This window comes from Paramisgurnus dabryanus, chromosome 7, assembly GCF_030506205.2.
Source record: "Paramisgurnus dabryanus chromosome 7, PD_genome_1.1, whole genome shotgun sequence".
In the NCBI taxonomy this organism is placed as follows: Eukaryota; Metazoa; Chordata; class Actinopteri; order Cypriniformes; family Cobitidae; genus Paramisgurnus; species Paramisgurnus dabryanus.
This window is the reverse complement of record NC_133343.1, coordinates 8,768,283-8,792,807: the sequence shown is the minus strand read 5'-3', so window position 1 is coordinate 8,792,807 and position 24,525 is coordinate 8,768,283. Positions and strand designations below refer to the sequence as shown.

Below are 24,525 nucleotides of genomic sequence, written 5' to 3'. Positions count from 1 at the left end.
AATAAAACTTAATTTTGAAGAAACTACAACAGAACAATGAACACACAATAGATTCCTAATTAATATAATGTTTTTTAACAGAAACCTCTAACAGAAAAGCTGCGTGATGAAGTGAAACTAAAGGGTTAATAAACACAAACCGAAGCCCTTTTTATTTGACGCACTCTGCATAATATTAAGCCTTTATACAACATAAATGTACAACGTGCATCTATCTGCATAAAATGCAAGACTTCAACTAAGGTTTCAACTAAGTTATCTAAAAAAAAGAAAGTTTAACTCCCTTTGTGGATGTGCATCAAAAACAGCGCACATTTAAACACGTCCAGTCAAAGTTCAAGCTTCATAACATTAAGCAGCTTTAAGTGTTTTGCTATCATGCGCGTTTAGCTGTGTCGTGTCGTCCTCTTACCTCAGTCAAGATGTAATGGTAATGCTCGTATGGCTCTCTGGTATCTCTTGACATTTGATGTTTAAATATGAGATGATAATCCATTGAACTTTTGACGGCGCTGTACATTTTGCACCTGACTGACTGTATTTCCGAAAATCACGACATCCTCTTAAACCATAGTGCCTCAGTGATGTGAGTTGTGGCTGGCTTCACGGGATCGGCGGGCTGCCGCGCATTGCGCGGATCGGCGGGTTCCTGGGGTGCGGTCGCGCGGAATTATCTGTTTGTTTTTGAATCACGCATGGTAATGTTACTGATGTCATACGTCGGTCTGCGTAGCTTGACACGACGTCAAACACGCATCTCCAGACCCAGTCTTTACTACCACATGCGCTTGTAATGCTAACCAGACATCCAAATGCCGCCATATCCACAATAAATAAATAAATAAACCCACATGATCATCGTTTTCGTGATCGATCATCGATGCCACGTTCGAGTACTCGAGCAATCGAGTACTCGTGCCCATCCCTAATGGAAAGAACAACAGCTTAGACATTTTGATAAACATCTCCTTTATTTTCTACAAAGCAAGGTGGGTTTTAAAGGATGTTAGGGTGAAAACTAAATTAAACATTTCTGGATGAAAATCTATCACATGCAATTATGATATTACCCATTGCAAATAACATACTGGGCTGCTGCAACCACAAGGCCCTTACTTAAGGCTGTCACCACTTGATAATAATCAGGCTGAATTTGAAATTATAAAAATAAAGTTAAATTAGCTTAAGTTATTTCAACTTTATTTTTATAATGTATAGGAACAAATTAATTGTAAATTCAAGTTGATTAAACTTAAAAATGTGAATGCAACAAGGAATTTTTAGGAAAAGTCCCAATCGTCTGGTGGTTGTACTGATTATCTTATCCGCTTCTTATCTGATATCTTATTTCTGTAGTGTTATAAGAGTGATTGAATCAGAAATCCTGAGGACAAACATTCAGGCACGCTGTAGATTGTTACGTAAATGATACCCATTTACAAAGCATGCTGATGAAAGACGATCGCATAACAACACAGAAGGCACAGTCCAAAGTGAGATATACATCAGAGATGTAAAAATTTGTTCTCATAGTACACTATAAAAAGTAAAAGTTGGATCAACTTAAATTACTTCAATTGGTAATGTCTAAAAATGAAAGTTTTTTTTTTAAACCTGAAGTGAAATTTTAATTGAAAATGTTAAAATATTTTAGGTAGTACTAATTAAAGTAAAAAAAAAAAAAATGATGTGATGTTTGTGGTCTCTAACATTTTTAAATCTATGTGAAAAGATTTTTTAAATATCTTAGTTTGCCAAGCTTAAAAAGAAATAGTGTATTTGCTGCCCCTATTTGGACCATAATCATTATATTTGTGTAAAATTAATTTTGCTGAATGAATTTCCAATGCACGTGACAAACGATGGCCAATAAACTGGAAGTAATTTATTTACCAAACAGAGTCGCACAAGGACTGCATGGGGTTTGATCATCTGCGGATGCAACATTTAGTTTTCATTCGCAAATATCGCAAGTTCATAGCTAACAAGTAAGCTAATGCATTTACAAATGTTAACAAATACAACCTTGTTAGCAAACAAACTAACAAAATATATTTAGCTAGCATTAGTGAAGTGGTCAGCAGTCTTTCTTTCGCCCACAAAAAGTCACAATGTAACAGTAAAAAGGTCTATATATTAATGACGAAACGTCAAAATTTCTATTGGTAATTGATGAAAATTGCAAAAACCTAAAAGGGGTGTGGCCCATTTTACTTGAACGGCTATAATTTTTGACCGGATAAAGACATTAATATGAAACGTGGATCGGATACGAGCTTTGGATGCGTTTAAAAAATTTTACTTGAGCGACTAGACCACGAGCGACCTGCGACTGGAAGTGATGTATTTCAGTGTATTCCAGTCGAAACACCATGTGCGAGGTGAAAATTATTCATCTTTGTTAAACTTTATTAGTTGCTCTTGAATTAAACATGATTGATTACAGATAAGAATAAATTAATAATTTAATATTACATTTTATTATTTTTAATCTCGTCTCAATATGTCATATATGTATAGCTGTTTATGGTTGAAGACACAAGGGTGAATAAATAATAACAGAATTTAAGCCTGTCCCTTTAAGCCTTAAATGGTATGTCATATCTGAGGGTATCCTTGGCAACCAGGCATTTAAAATCATGTCATATTTCTGATGAGATTTATAATGTGTCCCCTCCGCCCACCCATCATTTCTACACCCCCTTACACATTCGCCCGTATGGTTTGTGCACACTTGGCAACACAGCAATCATGGCTTCTTTGTTTTTCGGTATCGGTTTGTGAAGGATAAGTATGATAAACACCCAGTTGTGTCTCTTTTCACTCTAACTAACTGCATTCACAGGAAATGAAAAGACTATTTATCATATTACAGTAAACAAATTTGAGCCTTAGGGTGTTATGAAATGGTTTAGTTTATTAAATGTTACAGAAACAGTTTTCAAGAGGGGTTTGCTACAAGAATCACTTAGAAATACGGGCTAGTTACTCTCTATCTAGTTATGCTGTTTACATCCGGGAGTCTTTGAAATACATTTGTAATTGACTGCATGCTTTCACCACAGTGAGTCACGGAGTCTGCACCGTTTTTCCAGATGGTCTCTGCTGTTTTTGCACCCATTTGTGCGCTTCTGCTACCAAACTCCTCCACTGTGGCCCATACCTTTATCGTCCCTTACATGGCATTCCTGCTGTCCCACTCCGTCCCCCACAGCTGTCACTGTACCCTAATATCCGGTGAACTTTGACCCCCTCAGTTGCAGACGGTGACGGTGTGGTAGACATGTGCAGACAGTGGCATCTACATTCTGTGGTTCATCCAGCTCGGATTCCCACATCCGTATATGTCTCTTTTTCCAAAGTTGCCCATAAGTCAGTTAATTTTTTTATGTGATTAATCAGACAGGCCTGAAATTTCTGTCAGAGAGATGCATGTGACAGTCGGTGGACTGTAATGCCGTGATTGATGCGCGCTGTGAATGGCTCCATATTTCCAGCCAAATGGAGCGGCTCTTTTCTGCTCTCTGACTTATTGGAAAATGAGATGCATTGTGCCCTGTGTGTGTGTGTGTGTGTGTGTGTGTGTCATTGTGGTCTCCTCTCTCATGATTTTTCTTATTTCCTCCAGCTCTTCTGAGAAGTCTCTACTGTGGAGATCGGCAGGTATTTTTTGCAGCTATTTTCTCCTCTTCTCTTGTAAATGAGAGTTGGCAGAAGTGTGGCACTTCAGACAAGGCTGTGATCACATGAGTACCATACGTAGTACGGCTTGGGGTGATGAAAGTACTTTGTGTTCAAGGCTCTCTGCAGCTTTTATTTGCCATTTGTGGAAAATTTGGTGAATTTGTGAGGTCTTTTCTTCAGATGTACATGCTGAGGTCTCACATGAAAGTCGAGGCAGAGTGCTACAGATCAGAAATCGAGATTATTTATTCATTATGATGTGGGGCTACTCGATTATGGGCAAAATCACGATTATTTTGGTGAAACTCATTAACGCAGTTATTTAAAGGAACAGTATGTAAGAAATTTATATCAATTAATCATAAAATGGCCCTGATATGTCACCAGACATTAAGAAATAATTTTCATTTCATATACTTATATCACTGACAACAGTGGTCTGGCCAGGATATTGTCATTTAAAAAGTGGAGTTGCAGCCCTCAACTGATGTTTATGTTGTCATTTTGTGTATTGGCCACCAGTTGTGTGACTGCAGTACCAGTTTTAGCCACAAGTTTTGTGATTGCAATACCAGTTTTGGCCACAATCCTACATACTGTTCCTTTAACCTTTTTTTTAAAAGGGATAGTTCACTTTAAAATGAAAATTCTGTCATCATTTACTCATCCTCATGTTGTTTTAAACCTGTATAATTTTCTTTTTTCTGATGAAAACAAAAGAAGATATTTTGAGAAATGATGGTAAACACACAGAAGTAAGTGACCATAGACTTCCATAGTAGGAACAAAAAAATATAATGGAATATAATGGGTACCGTCAGCTGTGTGCTTACCATCATTTATCAAAATATTTTCTTCATCATTTATCACAAAACTTCCAAAATATTTTTCCTACTATGGTAGATCTTTGGTAACTTACTGTTGTGTATTTACCATAATTTCTCGAAATATCTTCGTTCGTGTTTATCAGAAAAAAGAAATTCATACAGGTTTAGAACAACATGAGGATGAGTAAATAATGACAGAATTTTCATTTTAAAGTGAACTATCCCTTTAAGTAAGTGGTGCAATAGGCTACACGTGTCAAAGCAGTGATGCCTTCGAAAAGCCTTACAAACACATCTGTCCAGCAGCATGCAATTTAGATTTGAATCGCACTATAATTGTTTTACCTCGATTATCTGTTTTTTATATATTAAACATTTAAAATAAAAATCAAAAATGGTTAATTGTGTAGCCCTAGTATGATGTAATGAACAATATCTTGGGAACTTTGGTCACATTTGACATTGTCATACACATTTATTGCAAAGGCAATTGATTGGGCGTCATTGCGAATGTCATACTTGGCAATCGAAATTGACTAATATCACCCTGTGCCGAAAGAAATCTTTCCGAAATTGTTCAAAGTCATATAGTGTGCATTATTCTTTATTTAAAGGCACAATATGTAAATTTTTTAAATAAAATATCTATTAACCACTAGTACAGTGTTATATATATATATATATATATATATATATATATATATATATATATATATATATATATATATATATATATATATATCTCTTTATCGCGAATGTTTTCAACAATGTAATTTCATTACATCATATATGAATGTGATTTTATGAGTCCCATCAGATTGATTTCTGTCACGGTGGAGGTGAAGATTACTTCTTTCACTCTCTATCACGGCGTCATCAAGTTACACCTTTATTATTGTTTTGCACCCTCTAGGGGTGAAAATTACATATTGTGCCTTTAACATTTTTGGTATGTACGTAAGGTCATAGGTGGAGTTTCGTGTTTGTGCTTGGGGGTACCTACCAGCAAACACTACCCAGTCTCATGTAGCTGCGTATAATTAACAATTAATAATTAAGTGTGAAAACTCATGCAATACATATGCCAAATTTCAATTTGGTGTGCATATGATATGCCGGTCCTTCCAGTTCATTTAAAACAACTTTTTTGTCGTTTTATAAATTGGTTTCTCAATTATTTTCTGTTTTTTTTAAACCATTTTTACTTGGGTTTGGGGTTAGATTTGAGATTTGCTTTAGGATGTTATTTAATATACAGATTTCTTCATGTTTTTGTCTACTTTTAAACCATGGTTGCTTGAAGTTGGGTTAGAATTGAGGTTTGGGATAGGATGTCATTTTATGTTACAAAAGTTGTTTTAACCCCAAGCGACAATGGTAAAAAAATAGAAAAAAATTGCTGAATGTATTGCACAAGTTTTCACACTCCGTGCTATTTATACGCATCTCCATGAAACTGGGTTCGCAAACAAGGGTACTGCAATACTTTTAAGATTAGCAGTTTCATGGTTTTATAAATATAGTTGAATTAAAGTTGAACTATTTTAGCCTTAAGTTACCTAGTGTACTGATTATTATTATATAAGATAAGTAAAATATGAATTCTCATATTTCTATTTCATTAATAGCTCAGACAAAATCATAATTGGCTCTGGTCTGGGGGGCAGTGCCCCCCCTGGCCCCCGCAAAACTCCACCTATGGGTACTGTAGGTTTTTTATTTTATTATTGTCCTCAGTGATCTCCTATTTACATTTTGTTATCACTTTGGTCACCAGAATCCTCAGGCGCAGGTGTGTCGAAGCCGTCGGATGGTTGCCCCTCGCCTACCTTTGGCGTCAGAGGTCAGGGGTCACTTTACTCCCCTGAATTGGAGCAGATCTCCCTGCGTGAAAGTGAGGGTCCGTTCATTGACACTCCTGATTGTTTTCTATAACCTCTGTATGAACAGTTTATCAACAGGATGTGTGACCTGCTGTCTATTGCTACAGAAAATATCAGACTTTTTTTGCAAACATGCAGTTAGAAAGGCATGCACCTAAGACATATTAGATCAGAAAAATTGGATATTAACAATTACAGTACAGTTCAATTACGACAGGATTAATACATGCTATTTTCTCAAATAAATGCCACAGATTCAATCTTAAAGTATTTTTATAACCCATCAAACAGCAATGTACATTATATCTGTATGTCTTTTCCACCTGTTCGCTCAGGGTCTGCGGCTAACTCGCGCAGCTCTACTCAGATGAACTCATATTCAGATAGTGGATACCAGGAGGTCAGTGGTTACTATAGCAACACAGTGACACCCAGGCGCTCTGAAGGGAGGTCCCAGTCGACTAGCTCCGCCCCTAGTGGAGACCCCACCCTTGCCATGAGCTCTAGGGCTGAAGGACAAGCATCAGCCCAGGTAAAAACACACACGCACACACCTTATGATCTTTCCATCAGTTTGGCTCGCACAGTATTTATTTGTGTTTTTTTTTGCCTGTTTTGTTTGTTTTTTTAGGTGGGAGGAAGCGGGCGTGTCATGAGGCGTGTTAGTTCTGTTCCTTCACGTGCTCCTTCCCCGCTCTACACTCCCTCCCCACCCACTTCCCGCCAGCCCTTGAGGACATCTCTGGGAAGCCCCTACGGATCGCCCATAGTCTCAGAGCCACGCCCCCTACCTAGCATATTTCCCGGCACCACCTTGCCTCCTTCCTCTAGTCACGCCCCCGAACCAGTCCACTCCGCCTACCTGGGGCGGCATGGGAACGGGGTAGGATCAGAGCCTGGGTCGTCGCCAACGCTCTTGCGGTCCGGCATGACCGCTCAGCCTCAGCAGTACGGGACTCTGGGGAAGCACGAATCACGTGCATACGATACCACCCACTCTTCGTTTGGGTCGCGGGCTTATGACATCTTTGAAAGGATGGTTCTTTCGAGACCGGATAGTCTCACAGGTGGGTTAAAAACACTTATTATCGTATTTTAGTGTTTGGTGCTTGCTTACTACAGTAGCTGGATGTTATCCAACACCCAGCAGACAGACACAGAACATCACATTAAATCGCTCCCCTTGGCATTGTGGTAGTGAGGGAAACGCCTCTCGCATTTTCTGTAAGAGTTTAGTTCATTTTCTGATCCATAAAACTTTATTTCTCCAAGTTGAAATACATAAAACGATTTGCTCTTCCATCCTGACCGTGGAAGACCTGCATCAAACGCAGTTTCCACACCACTCTTCAAAATTCAAGGATTAGGGAAACAGACTTAAATGTGTGAAACTTTCTTAACCTTGTATATGCTTTTTTTTTAATAACATTTGGATTAGTAGTGCTGTCGCATTTTTGTGTATATGTGTGTGTGTGTGCGTTTGGTTCGGTTCCTGTTATCTTCCCCAGATGTTCTTTTTTCTATTAACTCATTCCCCGCCAGCTTTTTTTTTATAGTTGCCCGCCAGCATTTTTTGTAATTTTCACAAAAGTTTCTTCTAAAAATATATAAACATACAAATATATCAAATGAAAGAACAGACCCTCTGCTTTCAAACAAATAAACAAAACAAGAAAAAGACGTTTTATCTTTTCTATATATTTTTTTCTGCTTATAAACTCTTAAATATGGTTATTTTTCTTTTAAAATACATTTTTTTTTGCAAAAAGCTGAAATAATTGCATTTTTGTGAAGGTATTTTGTTAGAGATCAGATTCAGAACGATTATCAAAACATACCCAGAGTTTAAAATTAGTAAAAAAAAATTAACCTCAGTGTTTTATAAATCTAGTTGATAATCGCGGTATTACAGATTAACCTAACCAGGAACACTTTTTTTATGCAAATGTTTTCTCTTAATTGACGAGGTAACTCGTCAATGGCGGGGAAAGAGTTAAAACCCTTCTAAAAGGTATTTCATAAAGTTATTTATCAAGAGTTCTCTATTATGTTTAAAGTAAGTTCTTTTAAAAGCACAAAAACTGTTTCGAAGTAGGTCATAAAGTGACTCTCAGTGCATGCCAATGGTCTTAAGTGGGCACCACAGGGTGGCGGACACAAATTGGTTCTCATAAAAGTGTGAAAAAAGCATCAACGTAATTGCTCATATTCGAGCGTTCATAACCCAGTATGTGATTCCGATTATGATGCTGTGTACGGTCATGAGTTTCTGAATCAAAACCAGCGTGATGCATTAAAATAGTGACTTTATGCCATATTGTTTCAAAATCTTATAACATTCTCAATTCCATCTGCATTGGACATGGACATAAAACTGGAGCGCCACAGATATTGCGTGTGTGTGTGCTGCACTGTTTTGTAGGATTACTCTGATGATAATCTCAAATGCTATCTGTGCGGGATATTTTCTCAGATGTGCCCCACTACCCCTTTTGTGTAGTTTTTCCCTGTAGATCATTCGTGGTGTAAAACCTTGAAAAGCTTTTAACTCCAGGCCTTTCCGAAAGATCTGAATTAAGAGATTTATGAAGAGATTATACATTTATGAAAGACAAAGTGAATTCTCCATGTTTTGTTCGACTCCCACTTTAGCCACTTTATTATGTTTTCTGAGGAAATGCAGTGTGACATTTTTTGTGTGTTCAACACTGAGGACACAATGTCAGAACAAATATTCACATGGTTTGTAGGTTTAGAAATTCGTCTTTAGGTGTCACCACACTGGGTATGCCGTTTTGGATAAGTGTCATAAGCAAATCTGTTATGTCCTGTTTGCCATTTAATAAAATCATTCCGTGGACAAATAAACACGTCAGTGGTTTAGTCACAAGTAACCAGTTGACATCCTTATGACAAACTCCAACTCAACCCCATCTGTCTTTTAACACAAAAAGTGCTGAGAGCTTTTGCAATGCGTTGTTACTGTACAGCCTTAACTGCTGCAAAACGATCTGTATCCCTCACGCATACATACACATTCAAAGGTGTGAAATTACAGTTGAGTGGTTAATTATAGGCGTTTTTATATAATACAACATGCAACTCTATTTAAAGACGCAAAAACGGACACAATTAAGACCGCAGCAAGTAGAAAGAAAAGCTCAGATTGTTTGGTCTTGAAGGAATGTGATGTGATAAATTTGCTATTTACTATTCGTAGCTAATGTTAATTTCAGGATTTACTTACACATTTGTGAAAACTGTGAAAAAACTGTTAAAATTAGTCAACGTACATTGAACTAACAGAAATGGCCAATGGGTCTCATTCATGAAACATTCGTAAATATATGAGTAAATATGTTAGTGATTTGTTTGTAAACAGACCATTCCGAAAACTCCCCTTCAGATTCACAAATATTTCGTAAACGTCAGATTTGATAGTGATGTGTGTGTATTTTAATGAATTCCAATCATTCATAACCAGGGCGCACATGCACACTCATTCAGAATGAGCTTTTCCTCGCTTATGCACTACAGCTACGCAAATTATTACGTATTTAGCAGTGCTGTAATCCTCTGGTTTGGCTACATTTATATTGCATGCATGCATAAGAGACTACTAATACATGCCTATCAATAAACTGTGTCCACTAAAGCGTTCTAAGTAAGCTAAAGTAATAATTTGATCTTCTGAAAATGACCAGCAATGGTGGCACTTGAGAACGCTTTGGAAGCACTGCACGTTATTCCGGAGACACATTTGTTGCTGTGATTTGGGATGTCCACATGATGTTACTAAGGGTGTCAATTTGACCGTTCATTACGATGCGATACAAAAAATTGTTGGCCGGCAATGCCATTTTTGCCGCTGCATCAATCACTTGCAATTTCGATTCGATTAATTTATCTAATTGGAACATTTACAACAACAAACTAACAAAAATACGCTTTTTAAATAAATACATTTTTTTACTTTTTTTTATTATATTACTGAATATCCAAATGCAGTACCAAGTAATATAAACTCGTCCATTTTTGTGTATGATGTTTGGTCAATGTAGTTTTTGTTGCGCCCCTCCTCTACTGTGATTGATGGCTGTGTAAAAAGGACAGTGACAAGTTCTGTGTTTTTTCCAAAGTTAAAGAGTAAAAAATATAATGAAGACAGCAGCACAAAATAACTTGTGACATGTCATTATAAAACATAGTTCATCAAAATGTCTAATTAGTTTGTTTAAATGAATACAAAACTTTTAAATGTTTTAGACACCATTAACTCTTTCACCGCCATTGACGAGATATCTCGTCAATTAAGAGAAAACGCTTCCCTGCCAATGACGAGATTTTCCGTCTTTCCACAATACCGCTATTATCCACCAGGTGGCGCCCTTCCGGAACTTTAAACCCGGAAGTATTGCCCTATGGCAAGCAGCTGCATGTCCGTGTCTGTTTTAAAGATCGCTCTGAATGGGATCTCTATGAAAAGTCCGTCACAAAAATGGAATTATCTCTGCTTTTTGCTCAAAATGTGGTGTTTTTGCAGAAACCTACCCATATTCAAAAGCTGATTACAAAAGAACCACTGAAGGTAGGATAAAACTTTTTTTTTTTTTTTGAAAGCAGAGGGTCTGTTCTTTCTTTGGTATGTTGTATGTTTATATATTTAAAGAAGAACATTTTCTGGAAGGCATTAAACTTTGGTGAAAATCATGAAAAACGCTGGCGCTGGCTGGCAACTTTTTCAAAAAACGCTGGCGGTGAAAGAGTTAACACATGGTGGGAAGCAAGTGTACATTTCTTTCATACCAACTAACATTTTGAAAATAAGATTTACTCAAAAATTTGTTTTGCTCGTGTTTCATGAATGAAATCCAATAAACAGAGAAAGCACAAGTGCCTCTAGTGGAGTTTAGAGGAAATGTGTCCGGGATATATTTGGGGATTGTTTGATTTTGGTTCACCAATGATTTTCCAGATTTTCCACGATTACTCTCTCTAGAAACCACATGCATGCATTTTTGTTTATGATAAGATCATAAACAAGCGCATGACGTGCTGTTCTATTATCATTATGTCAGTTTCAGCATGGACAGTAATAAGCTCCCTGATTTCTTCCCCTTTACCAGTTTGCAGACATTCTTCATTGTGAATGTTGATTTGTATTGAAAACCCCATTGTCAAAGAGCTGAACAATAACTTCTTGTTGCGATGACACATGCGTCTTGACTACAACAGCATTGTTTCTTCCTTTTCTTCACACAAGACGCATTCAGTAAAGTTAAATGTAACTTTACAGGAGCGATCCCAGAAACAATTAACTCTTTCCCTGCAAGTTTTTTTTTTATAAAGATGCCATCCAGTACCAGCATTTTTCATGATTTATCAAAAGTTAAATGACTTCCAGAAAATGTTCTTCTTAAAATATATAAACATACAATATATCAAATGAAAAAACAGACCCTCTGCTTTAAAAAAAAGTTTTATCCTACCTCTATTAGTTCTCTTTTTATCACCTCTAAATATAGGTAAACAAACACCAAATTTTGAGTAAAAAGCTGAGATAATTCAGTTTTTGTGAAGGACTTTTGATAGAGATTCAATGCAGAGCGATCCTCAAAACTTACACGGACATACAGTACAGCTGTTTGCCATAGAGCGTAAATACTCGTCAATGGCGTGGAAAGAGTTAAGGGATGTGTTTGCATTAACACAGAAGGCATATCATGAATGAGATAAAAATGCTCATTTAAAAGAAACAATGTCAGACGCATTTAGATGGTTTCGCGTCTTAGCTTCTCATTTATTAATCAACTGAAGTCATATGGATTACTGCTATGATAGAAAGTTTGGAAGCACTTTTTGGAGCTGGGACACTATTCAGTACCACTAATAAGATAGGAAGGGACAGGATATTTTAATATAACCTCGGATGGCATGAGAATGAGCAAATTATGAGAGAATTTGTATATTCTGGTGAACTATTTTTTTTTTAATCTTTAATTGGTATCTTGGCGAATCTAAGCACATTTTGAAGCACATTTTGAGATATTTTCTAAAACTATGTACTGTATGAAAAACAATGAGTTTAATGTAGGAAGAACCTGGTGCTGGCATCAAATCTTGTAGCAGGAGATTTTAGAAGTCTACATTTGCTTTTTATTTATCTTGTTGTCAACTGAGATGTTCATGAGATCTCATCTGTGCAGCAGATATATTTGCATAGGCCTGTATCCCCCCTATCCCAATTACGTCTGAAGGTGGGAATGTCCAGTGAAGTGTTTAATTATAGCAGATGTTTTCACATCTCCACTTCATTACTCAAGAGGTCCATTTGCCTAATGCAAGAAGCACAATCAAAGTCTGCTTATCTTTGATCTATGCCTGTACAGTCATTAGACCAAGGATTGGCTGCACTGAAATATTTAACCTGGTGCTCCACAAGAGCAGAATAAAGGGGCAGTACAATTCCTGATGTGATGAAAAGCATACTGTAACTGGTCACAAATATACAGTGCCCTCCGTAAGTACTGGGACAGGTTTGGTTTAATAGATTAACAATGGGATTGGCAATATGAACGTGAAAATGAAAACAGTACAAAAGTCATAGTTTTTTTATCGGATTCTATCTATTAACGCTACAGCGAGGTTAATGTGATAAACAAGTTTTCAGTCTGTAGATTATAAAGTGATGTGAAACGGAAGACAAGAACTATATACATGCACAGAGGCAAAAACATAATGGCGCCTCCATAGGTCAAAATGAGTATTACATGTTGGGTTTTTTCAAGTAACATTATTTAATGTGTTTCTATCAATACATTTTAGTAGTTTGAGGCAATTATAAAGTATTAAAGCATACAAGTCTTTATAGCCGTTGTACCTTTAAACATTTGATTATGTTTAAACATAAGCTAAACAGATATTCATGAGCTGATGTTCACTGTGACTCTGTGATTTTAATCTAGGCTTGCAGACCTCTTATAGTCAGAACAGCCAGTTGGGACAGGATGCTCGTTCCCCTGACTGCCACATCACGCCCATCTATGAGGACAGAACCTTCCAGAACCCTCTGTACCAGAGCCCCACGCATGGCTCCCAGAGCGCTCTCTCCAAAAACAATACAGGTATGTGCCAGATTTCCTTAAGGAATAAATGGGTTGCTTATTTAGCGCCCGGGAAACATAATTGAGTTCTCAGTTAGTTTGCCTTTGAATATTATTTTTGATGGTTCTCCTAATTTTTTTTAGTTTAGAGCTATAAAATACATTAGGAAAACATTACTCAGATGATTTGCTCTGAAGGATTTGATGAGAAATGTTTAATTGGATTATTAGCAGAATCTGTCTCGCTGATATTCCTAACTATCGCTCACTCTCTACACAGGGTTTGGTACTTTACAAAGGACCACTAGTCAGTGTAGCACTCTGAGGTACCAGCGAGGGTTATTTTCCATGGCAACGCACTCTGACACCTATCACCCCGGCCACTACCGCCCGGCCGACTCAAACTACACCAGGCACGCGGCCGCCGCTGACAACGCTATCACACGATCTCCTTCCATAGACAGCGTCCATAAAGATCCCAGGTGACAAGCTCAGCCTATGTAGCACTGTGATTCTGTAACGTCACCCGTTAAAGATCCTGTGGGTACCCACAACCAACTAAACAAGACACGATTTGGGAAAAAATTATGTTGTTTGGGGAAATTTATATTGATTTCATTTTTGATCAGGGTGTTAACAGGGCAAAAATATATAGTAATAACATAGAATAAATTCAATTAAAATTTATTTCAATATCACAAATTTTTCATAGTATCAACGCAGCTTTACAGTTAATACAAAGAGAGGTACAGACAAATAAAAGGTGTATGAAATATATAGTATATTTGGTATTCTTACAAAATACAAATACAGTAGCACTACCAACCACGAAACCAATCGTATGATTATATTCATAGTGCTGTTAAACCAGTTATGTAATCACTTAGGGGCTAATCACACCAAAAGCGCCTTAAACGGTTGGAAACGCAAGGGGCGACGCACTGCCTTTTTTAAAGAAAGAGCAGTGCGACGCGGCTTTTTATATTGCTAGGCAACCACCGAGGCAGCTGTCCTGTCAATCAAATATTGAAGCTTGAGCACTCTTTTGCTGTTAACTGTCATATTAGCAGCAACTGTAAACTTCCTTCACCAGAAGGTAAGGCCTGCCTCTCCCCTCATTCGATTGGACAATGGAAAGACGCGAATGACGTTGTGCGCTTCTCAGCGCTCCTTCAAAAGCGATTGCTGCGGCAAAAAACGCAAGGCGCTTGGCCCATAGAATATCATTCAAAAAAGCGCCTGCAACTGCGATAAACGCTTTTGGTGTGATCGACCCCTTACGATGCAAAACCCTCTAAGTGTGTCTTATTTTCTTTTATCAGGTTCTTATGTTTAGGTTCAACAATTTCAGTTTAAAGGTTTAGTCCATTTTTGTAAAAAAAAATCACATAATTTACTCACCACCATGTCATCCAAAGTGTTGATGTCTTTCTTTGTTCAGTCTAGAAGAATTTATGTTTTTTGAGGAAAACATTCCAGGATTTTTCTGATTTTAATAGACTTTAATGGACCCCAACACTTAACAGTTTTAATGCGGTTTACAATTGCAGTTTCAAAGGACTCTAAACGATCCCAAACGAGGCATAAGGGTCTTATCTAGCGAAATGATGGTCATTTTTGGCAAGAAAAATAAAAAATATGCACTCTTAAACCACAACTTCTGATCTTCGTCCGTTTGTCTGACGCACCAATTTTTTTTTTTTTTTTGTCAAAAATGACAATCGTTTTGCTAGATAAGACCCTTATGCCTCGTTTGAGATCGTTTAGAGTCCTTTGAAACTACAATTTTAAACTGCATTAAAACTGTTAGGTGTTGGGCTCTATTAAAGTCCATTAAAATGAGAAAAATCCTGGAATGTTTTCCTCAAAAAACTTAATTTCTTCTCGGCTGAACAAAAAAAGACATCAACATTTTGGGTGACATGGTGGTGAGTAAATTATCTGGATTTTTTTTTACAAAAATTGAGTAATCCTTTAATGGCAATGCAAAGGTTATTATTGGTCAGTTATTGAATTGGCTTATTTTCCCAAATGTCACTTTTGTCGTTTAATTTGACCTTTTACTGCTTTTTTGGCAAAAACCTCTAAAAAAATTCCACTTTTAACAAGACATAGTGAAAAGTTGCAAAATCACTAAAGATGTTACTTGGAACGTTGCAAATGATGAAAGTTAGATTTTTTATAATTAACATGAAGAAATTGAAGCACTCATTAGGGGGCGCTGTGTTGCATGTAGCTGCCACATTCGGGTTGTATTCAGGTCCAAGTAGAGGTCTTCTCGGGTTCAAAGAAATGCACCTGACCCAAAATGACCCAAATAACCGTGCATACATTTTTTTTTTTTTTAAGAAAGACCCTACCCAATGCAAACCAGAGAAAATTTGACCCAAGTGCGACCCAACCCAATGGAATTAGTTTTAACCCAATTTTAAATGCACATTTTAACGGCTACCTTGGTGTCGTCGTCAGATAACACATGAAAACAAATGGAACAGCGGGCCAAATTGGTTGCGAGGCCACAGAGGTTTCTTTCTGTCTGACTGGTGGGTGCAGGGTCGCAGACTGCACACACTTTGGTGCTCTTTACATTCTGCGGCCCCGCACCCACCAGTCAGACAAAAAGAAACCCCGGTGGCCACGCAACCAATTTGGCCCCCTGCTCCATTTGTTTTCATGATACCGTCAGCCACACAATGTCACAACTGCTCTTGGCAAACAGATGAGGGGTTCGAAAAGGACTCGATGCACACACGTCTTCTCGGGTCCATTCGACAAAATTGCATTCATTTTCAATTACCAGAGGTCGCTAATATTATATCCGACCATTGTCCGAGATCCACGGTCTAAATAAGGCGTGAGAAAGCACCCTTGAGCCCACGGTGCCTTTCCAAGTTCAAACAATTATTAATGAAGAATAAACCCACCTCTTTAGTTTACCTGGCCCAGGTATTCTCACCTCACACACTGATTCCAATGCTGAAAGGTTTGACACTCCTTAAAAGTGATTTGAAAAATCTAAAATGCTTTTTTGTGGTTGGTTGACTTGTAAATGAGACCCAGCATCCTTTTTACCGCATTATTCTAAATGATATACTTTGTCTGTATTTCTCTTTGTAATCGGATTTCCGGGTGTATTCATTTTGCAGACAGAAAAGTGCTTGAAAGAAAATGTAAACCAGATCGCTCAAGCACTCGATCACATTTGCAGCGCATATTTCAATGACAAATGGGAGCTGGACTGGCACCATATGTTAAGCTGTTTGTCCTGATGCCAAGACTTAAACACAACAATTATGAGCACAAAGATTGAAATGTTGATTCAAACCAGCAAACATTCATTTGTCAGATGAGCTTTTTTAAATATTTGTGTGTTTTGAACCGTATGTGTTGGGGTTCCAGAGAGTTTGCCTGGAGAGACCCTGAGCTACCAGAAGTGATCAGGATGCTGCAACATCATTTCCCCTCAGTCCAAGCCAATGCTGCAGCATACATACAGCACCTCTGCTATGGAGACAACCGCATCAAATCAGAGGTACATCAATGTTCGATCTACTCCGTGTGTGTTTGTATGCAACCGTCCGCCTCTGCCGTTGATGGGGGAAATGTAGCTCAGACGACATAATCGATAATATGTAAAAAATAGCTGAAGATTTTTTCTAAAGATTTGCTTCAGTGCAAGAACTCAAGTTGTGGGAAATTTCGCTGTTGATGTTAATTCAGGGTTTGGTTACGCTTGATGCGTTCACTCAATTTAATTTGCCAGTTAATGACTGCAGCAAATACATTACATGAGAAGTTATGCATTATTATTCGGTCTTTGATCTCGAGAATACTCTTCTGTCCATTTACCTTCACTATGCCTTGCAAGCATCCATCAGTATTTAAAAAAAGCTAAAGACTTATCTTTTCCAAGTAAAGCTACAATTGAGTATTCTATAATAGTTGATAATATTTCATAATGAAAATAGTGTTCAACGATTAGTGTATGATGTCACTTGCTTATCCCAACAGCATGAGATGCGCGGGATATAAAGTCAAGTGCATGTGCTCCAAACATGAACAAAGTCACTTACCATAAACCTTTATTTAAAAAAAATTGCCTCTGCCATTGTCCTGTCAATGGGGTGGTGTTGCGATGAAGCATTGGGAAAGTTATGTTACAGACCAAACAAATCAATAATGACATTTGTTTAACCCTATTTTCATTATCGAATATAATTATTGAATATTTTATTCGTTGATGCGGCCATATTTCCGAGAAAGCTCACTCTATATTTCTTCTTTTTCTCTCCTTCTTTCAATTGGTATTGTTTTGAAAATAGTTAAAGCTATGTAACTTTTCATTGCCTCCCTTAGATGAATCGCTTTGTTTTTCTCACTGTTGTAAGAGCCTATCCACACAGAGACACGTTTAACTGTATCATAGCGGCGTTTTGTCCTGAAGAGTCTGGCATTTTGGGAGCTATTTCTTTTTTAACCCGGTTCCCCAAGTGGATTAATCTGAACACTACATCCTTGTGGTTTCATGTATAGACGGTTTCATCCGACGCACACGCGTTGTCGGGGTTATCCACCTGAACCGAAGTGAACTTCATGTCTGTATTTATTTATCAGTCTGGCTAGTAGCTGACCTCCTAAAACAAATACCTTGTAAAAAATTTTTTTGGAGGAGACGACGAGCATGGATCACAACTGTGCGAAGAGGTTTGGCAGCCAGGCAAGAATTTAAGGACCTGTAGCTAACATTGTATACATTTATTTTACACAGTAATAGTTGATACGTGTTAGTTATGAAATATGAACGAAAGTAATTAGGGGTCAAGCGCAGAATGGGCGAAGACCCCTATTGTATCCATTAGTTTTCTTTTTATTATTATTATTTTATATTATTCCTCCGCCATCGCGGTCTATGGCAGCCCATAGAACCGTACGTAGGAAAGTTATAAAAATTTGGCACACTGACAGAGGACAGTCCAAATATTATCCACAGCAAACTTGGAGTCTCTATCTCAAACCTCGTCCTAGAGTTTTTACCCAATTGCCACGAAAATCCAGATCAAAATCTAGAGACCCTCACGGCAAAAATGTTTTAAAAGAATTTCGATAAACCAATCCATTTATGTATAGCGCGTCAACAAATTTTATGTAGAGCGCAAAAAAACAGGTTTTAGTGTGTATCTTCTCCAATCTTATGTCTATTGATGCGACACTTGGTAGTTTTGATGCCAGTCAGGATCTGAGGGGGCATGCAGTTTCGTCACTGCGCCACCTAGTGGTCAGACGAATGTTATACATGCTTATAACTTTGGCTGCGATAAACGTATTTTCACGGGACTTGATTTTTTGGAGTCCTGAATAGTTGCTGAGTCCAACGATACCAAACATGCCAGAATTTGCCTTATGGTTACCCCTGCGCAGGAAAAAAAGTACTTAACAAAGACGCGCGAATAACTTCGTGAGCGTTATTCAGATCGACCCAAAAACACCATAGGAAGAACATTGCATTACCTTCTGAACAAAAAGTTCTATTGGCGTTATATTAAAATTTTCATCAGAAATGGCCGAAAATTGCAAAAAAAACGAAAAACTACCTTTAAATTTTGTGTTTTTTACACATAAATGGTTATAACTTTGCAACGAAAGAGATTTTTTCACCAGATTTGATACGCTGATGTAGGACCACAGTCTGAGGCTACACAAAAAAAAATTATATGCTTGCACCACTAGTTGGTCTTATAATTGAACAAAACCTTTGATATCAAGCCAGCCCTATGGTCATACAACTGTTTCTTCACTAAACTAAAGTGTATAGTCATTAAACTAGCTAGATGTAACACAATCATGACCTGATGTTGCATGCACAATTTTGTCATTGCGCATCTACTGGTTTTGGCTTGACCCCGGTATTGCTGCTTGCAGCTATATTTTTCATTTATTTCCGTTGTTATCAAAAATAAACTACTGCAAAATGATTCTATTGTTATTTATTTTATGTGGAAGTCTACCGGAAGTTGCGTTTAGTCCACAAAAAGCCGTTTGTTTATGTTGTTGTTTCTGCTGAAACCGTCTATACAGCCAGTCTGTATATTTTGTGATACGATGATGTCATCACCCAAGTCTACTACGGTGAGCAACAAATTATTATGGACAACAACAAGGTTTATTCGCATGCTCCAAGGCTTTAGTGTATCTCTGTGACAGAATTACAGCACCACATACTGGTCTGGCATGTATACTGCATCGATTTGAGTCGATTTCAGTGTTTTTGTGTGTACGCAGATATTTCTTGAGACTCTTTTACAGACTTTTTAGGACAAGGAAAAAATTATCGGATAGGGAAAGGCTCTGGCTGGCATGTGGATGTGGCCGTAGTCACTTTTTGCGTTTTTGTAAAGGACTTTTGTTAGAGATTAGATTACAAAACATTTTATCGATTATCAAAACATACACCGAGTATTTACTGTTTTTGGATCAATAGATGCTTTAGTGTGTTACTAGGTAAGTAAGAGCGCCACCTATTGGATAATAGCGGAAATATGGATTGCCGTAAAAACTCGTCTTCTCTTAATTCAAACTCGTCAATGGTGGGGAACGAGTTAAAGAAAAAATTTCTCAATTTCAGCATCTCACACCAGAAAGTTGTCCATAAAACTACAGCTACTGTAGGTGTATTAAATGTAAAGTTTTAGTACAAATTTGTCATAAATTTTCTTTGGGAGGGCACAAAGAATGCACCGTACACAAGGGGGGTCACACTCTGAAAAAGTATAAGAACTACTGATTTTGCTCATGCAACACTAGAGAAACACTACTCATAAACACACAGAAACACAAACAAAATGGTGCATAAAAACATGTTCCTATGGCACACTCCACAGGTGTGTCGGCTGGGTGGAATCCGGCACCTTGTGGATCTGCTCGACCACAAAACCCTGGAGGTTCAGCGGAACGCTTGTGGAGCCTTGCGAAACCTAGTGTTCGGAAAAGCCACTGACGATAACAAAGTCTGCGTGAGGAATGCCGGTGGAATCCCGGCCTTGGTTCGTCTGCTGAGGAAGACCCCAGACACAGAAGTGCGAGAGCTTGTCACAGGTGAGTGGGCGCGTGCGGTCACATGACTGACTGACACCAGTATTTTGCTGATGTGATGGAAACCGTTTGTGCTCTGCAGCTGACATAGGAGATTACAGTCAAGCATCTCATTACTCAGATTGATGTTGAAGGAAAGTATTTGTTTTAAAGCTGAGATGAATGCAACAAAACATATACACTAATATGTGACCCTGTCTGCGAAATCCAGGCTGGAGTCGTATAATGAAATTATGAGAATAGGGGCATCAAAGTATCCTAGTCAGTATTAAAGATATTAAGATTTTATGTAGAAAACAGTAAATCACAAAGGAAAGACTTTTGTTCGCTCCAAGCTGGACTGGATAAAGTATTGTTAGATAAAATCAGGGAAATATTACTTTCCTACTTTTATTACACTAATACATAATAAATGGAAAAAAGAAATAGTCTCCATGACTTGCAGGCTTTGGAAGCAATATATTAGTTTGGTGTTGAAAAGACTGAAAATTAATTTGCTATTTACAGAATTTTATTTACTTCTGTTCCACTGCTGAAATTAAAGGGGTCTTGAACATGAGGACGACTGCACTATTAATCATTTTTGAGTAAACTATTCCTTTAAAGGGAACATTATGCCTATTTTTCAAGATTAAATTTAAGTCCAAAATGTGTCTGTGCAGTTTCAGCTCAAAATACTCCACAGATTAATTATAGCATGTCCAAGATAACCTTTTTTTGTGCTGTCTTCATGTGTTAACCTTCCAGTTCAAATGATCTACTGCCCCTTGTTCCCTTAACAAAAAGAGCGTTTTTGGTTAAAATAGATCTGATTTTGCTGAAAAGCACAGAGAAAATGGCAATGCAGAACTGTCAGTCAGCGGTCGTGGGCGGGGATTTAGAAGTGTGACATGCCGTTTTGTATGGAGGACCACAAGAGTCATGCAAAATGTAATAAAGAACTTCAATTTTTAATAACTACCTGGACAATAAAAATAGCAATTAATAGATTTGTTTAAAAATTTATTAATGAATCTATAAATAAATAGACAAAGTTACAAAAAAAATCATTATGTAACATTTTATAAGGCAATAAAAAATGAGATTATAAAAATAACATAGAAATGAAATATTAATCCATTAATAAATAATTCAAATTAATATAACAATTTATAAAAACAACATAAAATACTCAATAAGTTCATCATTTTAAATTGCATTTATAAATTCTTAATTAAATAATGGAATTTCAAAATGTATTTCAAAAAGCGATTTAAAAAGAGAAATAAATAACTGGATTTATAAATTGAATTACAAAAACTGGTTTAAAAGGGCATTTCCGTTTGACTTTTCTGTTTTCATTTCCCCGTTGGTTCTCCTTATTCTTTTCGCTATTGGATTTGCTTTTCGTTTTAGCCTCTCTATTTAGCTTTTCCGTGACTCTTTGGGTCCTCATCTGAGATCTATAAATCTGCGCATGACGTACAATAAGAGCCAATCAGCGAGCTTGTTACATCCACCTGGCCATAGCTAATTTGCATTTCTCATTTGACCATTTGCAAGGACCCAAAGAGTCACGGAAAAGCTAAATAGAGAGGCTAAAACGAAAAGCAAATCCAATAGCGAAAAGAATAAGGAGAATCATTGGGAAAATGAAAACAGAAAAGTTAAACGGAAATGCCCTTTTAAATGCCTAATTTAAACCTGTATTTGTAGTTCGATTTATAAATCCAGTTATTTATTTCTCTTTTTAAATCGCTTTTTGAAATACATTTTGAAATTCCATTATTTAATTAAGAATTTATAAATGCAATTTAAAATGATGAACTTATTGAGTATTTTATGTTGTTTTTATAAATTGTTTATTGTTAATTTGAACTATTTATTAATGGATTAATATTTCATTTCTACGTTATTTTTATAATCTCACTTTTTATTGCCTAATAAGATCTTACATAATGATTTTTTATAACTTTGTCTATTTATTTATAGATTAATTAATGAATTTTTAAACATATCTATTAATTGCTATTTTTATTGTCCAGGTAGTTATTAAATATTGAAGTTCTTTATTACATTTTGCATGACTCTTGTGGTCCTCCATAGTTTTGACACTGCTTTGGTTTAATGGGAATTAAAAAGGAGTGGGTGAATGTTTTAATTTTTCATTGCCACATTTATGTCCTAACAATGGTAAAAGTGGATTTTGTATAATAGGTGCCCTTTAATTCACAGTATACTTTTGTTCATTCACCTGTCAGGAGTGTTGTGGAATCTGTCATCATGTGATTCAGTAAAGATGACGATTGCTCGGGACGCTCTTGGTCCACTCACCAACACCGTGATCATCCCTCACTCCGGTTGGGGTGCGGCACCCCAGCGAGAGGACCAGAAACTCAAACTGCACTCATCTCTGGTGCTGCGAAACACCACTGGATGCCTCAGGTACACAATTTCATGCACCACCACCACCACCATGGGTACCTGCAGCAGTAAAACATTCGTCTATAATACATTTCAAATAAATCAGACGCTGTTGTATCGTTGATCATGTGATGCTGACGTGTGTGTCTCAGGAACCTGAGCTCGGCCGGAGAAGAGGCAAGAAGGCAGATGCGCTGCTGTGAAGGGCTGATCGATTCTCTCCTCTATATTATTAAAACTTGTGTAAACACCTCCGATTATGACAGCAAGGTGAGAGTCTGCCTCTGTTGATGTCAGCTATGTTTGACAGTTGGAAATATGTTGTTGTATTATGACCCTATCAAGCCATTTTAGATATATTGGTCCTCCCACATTCAAATACATTGGACTTGCATGATTAAAAGTGTTGCCCGAAGGCAAATATGGCTGCAGCATGTGCAGAGTTTTCTTAAAGGGATAGTTCACCCAAAAATTAAAATCTGTCATTATTTACTCGCTCTCAAGTTGTTACAAAACTGTATACATTTCTTTGTTCTGCTGAACACAAAGATATTTGTAATCAAGCAGAAAACAGAAGCACCAATTAACTTCCATTGGGTAGAAGTATTCTATAAGTCAAAAGTGCTCAATAATTGTTGGTTACAAACATTGCTTAATTTGTTTTCCTTAAATTTATGCAGGTTTGAAACAACTTTAGGTTGAGCGAATGACAAATTTCATTTTTGACTAAACTACTCAAATTCAAATTAAAGATGCTTAGCTCACTATGTTTGGGAAGAGAGCTAACCAGTCTGAAACTACCCAGTTTTGATGCCATGGATTGTTTATAATATGTGGAATATGTTTCACACATTCTTGCCAAATATTTGACTAATGGTCGGTCAGACATGAGATGAAAGCAGAGAGTTGGCAGAGAGTCTAGTTTTATAAGAAGAAGGTGTTATATGTTTTCTGTGCCACTCCTTGAAGGTCCAAAAGCATCTCGAGTGCCCCTAGTGGCTGAATGTAGAATTGTGTTTTTTTTTCTCCACAAAATGTAGTACTAGCATGCCATCTGCTGGAACAGAAAGAAATCTTTTTTTTTTTTTAGTTTAGTGCTTTACCACACTGCACCCTATTTTTTTTTATTACTCACTAGTATGTCACTTCTCTTCAGATTGTGGAAAACTGTGTGTGCACTTTGAGGAACCTGTCATACCGCCTTGAACTGGAAATGCCTCCTTCTCGTCTGATGGGAACCCAGAACCTGGACACGCTCCTGGGTACCGACACATCCAGTAAGCAGGCCGACTACAGCTGCTGGGGTCTCAGAAAGAAGAAGAAGAAAAGGTCCTGGCAGGATCAGCAGGTGATCCATGACTAACTACATCAACTGAACTTGGTTTAAGTGATAGTTAACTCAATAGTAGAATAAAATAGATAGTTAGCAGAATAAAAGTTTTTGTTTACATCATATATGTGTGTGTGAACTGTGTATAATAAATTTGTATAAATAAATGTACACACATGCATGTGTATAATTTATATAAATACTTA

General features: G+C 37.2%; 1 protein-coding gene across 2 annotated transcripts in view; it reads left to right on the top strand.

Moving 5' to 3' along the window:
- The window catches only part of pkp4 (plakophilin 4), a 48,846-nt gene that overhangs the window by 7,129 nt on the left and 17,192 nt on the right, over positions 1–24,525 (top strand). The window contains exons 4-14 of one of the 2 annotated variants that reach the window (XM_065240184.2): positions 3,629–3,663; positions 6,289–6,411; positions 6,730–6,926; positions 7,026–7,461; positions 13,360–13,518; positions 13,778–13,979; positions 16,897–17,029; positions 20,376–20,589; positions 22,827–23,010; positions 23,142–23,259; positions 24,146–24,337. In XM_065240184.2, the coding sequence (XP_065096256.1) occupies positions 3,629–3,663; positions 6,289–6,411; positions 6,730–6,926; positions 7,026–7,461; positions 13,360–13,518; positions 13,778–13,979; positions 16,897–17,029; positions 20,376–20,589; positions 22,827–23,010; positions 23,142–23,259; positions 24,146–24,337 (1,993 nt within the window). The remainder of the gene's footprint in view (positions 1–3,628; positions 3,664–6,288; positions 6,412–6,729; positions 6,927–7,025; positions 7,462–13,359; positions 13,519–13,777; positions 13,980–16,896; positions 17,030–20,375; positions 20,590–22,826; positions 23,011–23,141; positions 23,260–24,145; positions 24,338–24,525) is intronic. The other variant, XM_065240185.2, reaches the window with a different exon arrangement.